This window comes from Penaeus vannamei, chromosome 30 (genome assembly GCF_042767895.1).
Source record: "Penaeus vannamei isolate JL-2024 chromosome 30, ASM4276789v1, whole genome shotgun sequence".
Taxonomy (NCBI): Eukaryota; Metazoa; Arthropoda; class Malacostraca; order Decapoda; family Penaeidae; genus Penaeus; species Penaeus vannamei.
In genome coordinates this window covers 1756227-1758176 of record NC_091578.1, presented here as the reverse complement: position 1 = coordinate 1758176, position 1950 = coordinate 1756227, and the positions used below count along the sequence as shown (strand labels likewise).

Genomic DNA, 1950 nt, shown 5'->3' with positions numbered 1-1950 from the left:
TCATTTTTGGTGTTCCATAAAAACTAAAGTCGCATGTGGGTTCTGAGGCTTCGTTTTGGTGGCACGTCTCGCTCTAAATAACACGCTTCGTTACATGCCGTGATGCGCACACCAAGTAGTCTAATACCCTAATAACATAAATTAAAGGAAATTTCTTTCAGTTAAATCAAGCGATAATCATAGGTTGATTATATATCTGTATGGGATAATAAGCATTAAATATATTTGCCTTGTGAAGGTTTATGGAATATATCATCTTATATAGAAATTTACATACAGTTTATGATACTATGTTTAACGTATTTGTTATGTTCATTTACGTCGTTCTTCCACTCCATATCATCTTTGCTATGTACTATTTACTAGAAATAAATATTGTGTGTGCTATTTTTCATACCCTTGCGTCCCTCTTTTCAAAATCTTACGCATGTTCTTAACTTTGAGCAATATTGTGTAGGTCCGTATCTTGCTCATAATGAAAGATGTAGGCCTATGTTTAACGTAAGCTATAGCCTCTCTTGATTGCTGCTTCGAATTCGACAGATATTATGTAGAAAATTGCAGGTTTTGAATGTTTAAGAACATTTATATATACTACTGAGTATCATAACCTTCCTTTGTTTTATTTTCGAATATCCTGGAATCTGCGGAATTAACTAAATAGGCAGGGGAAATGTGAAAAAAATGAAATAGATATATATTGATATATGTATCTGATCAAGTCAAAGGAAAAATATTCATATTAAGAAATACATGTATTTTTCTGATATATGGTAGTTTTTCTCCAATTAAAAAGCAGCGTTGACATTCGATTGCTATTTTCCCGATATATTTAGCGTGTTCTGAATCATAATGTGGGGAAGTTTATCTGGTTTTCATATATTTCCGATTGTTTGTAATTTTTACTCCCGATAGAAAAAGTTTTAACTACACATGAATTCATACTTGAATCGAGAGACATTAGCACTAAAAGATATCTGAAATTGCTACAAATCATTTCCTATTTTTCTTGAAACCTATATCCTTTCTCAGCGAAGGCTTCAAAAGTGACATTTATTTGCTATATACTATCCCCTTTGACTCGATATGACACATACATAGCATTTGATACTCTCAGTGTTGACTTAGAGCGCCATGAGGCCGAATCTAGCGAAAATCCGAAGACTTTGATGGAAACGCTGAGCGACGCTAGCGGAAGTGAGTCGTAAACAGCCATTGAGACGCACGTGACAATTCATTCATAAAATCACTCCAAACGAAAACAACAATGGAGGTAGTGTGTCTGGGAGTAGTGCAACTCCCTGTTAGCTATCTCGCCATCTTTTAGAGTGTTCGTAGTTATTCATAAGACGTTTGATAGGATTGTTATAAGACATAATTCGTTGTAGAAGTGACGACGATTTCATAGTGATGATAAACGTCATAATTTGCGTCGAATGCTTGTTGAAAAGTAATAGTGATTTCATGTAAAACGTGTTAGTGGTCAGTGTATCGACACCGGAATCCACATGGGTCCGATAATTTCATGTTTCTAGCTTCAAATTTGACTCAATTTCGCCGTTTTTGCCTCTATAAAACTTACAAACATTGCAATGTGATTTTTGATTGGCCATTTCAAAAATCACACCCTTTGTTATTTTATATGAAGATCAAACATACTCAAACACACGTCATTTTTTAAATTAGAAACCATAATAGTATCTTAAAGATAGTACTTTAGACATAGGTTCGGTGTTTGGAACTAAAACAAGAAAAGGGAAAAAGTTATTGTCAGTTTTATCGGCTTGACATTTATCGTAGCCATGTCAATTATCCGTGTTTATTGTTAACCTTCCTCACATCTGTCTTCTTCCCTTTATTCTTATGAGTCCAAAAAACATACATGGCATACCTAAAGTTGTCAGAGCAATATTGTTTTCTTCTATTCACGTAAACACACACACGTACACA

General features: G+C 34.2%; 1 protein-coding gene across 1 annotated transcript in view; it reads left to right on the top strand.

The window, feature by feature from the left end:
• The first annotated feature begins 1114 nt into the window (after positions 1-1114).
• Positions 1115-1950, top strand: part of LOC113809046 (tropomyosin Lep s 1.0101) — a 4501-nt gene continuing 3665 nt past the window's right edge. Inside the window, exon 1 of the mRNA XM_027360534.2 lies at positions 1115-1273. Within this exon, the coding sequence (XP_027216335.2) occupies positions 1268-1273 (6 nt within the window). The 5' untranslated portion in view covers positions 1115-1267. The remainder of the gene's footprint in view (positions 1274-1950) is intronic.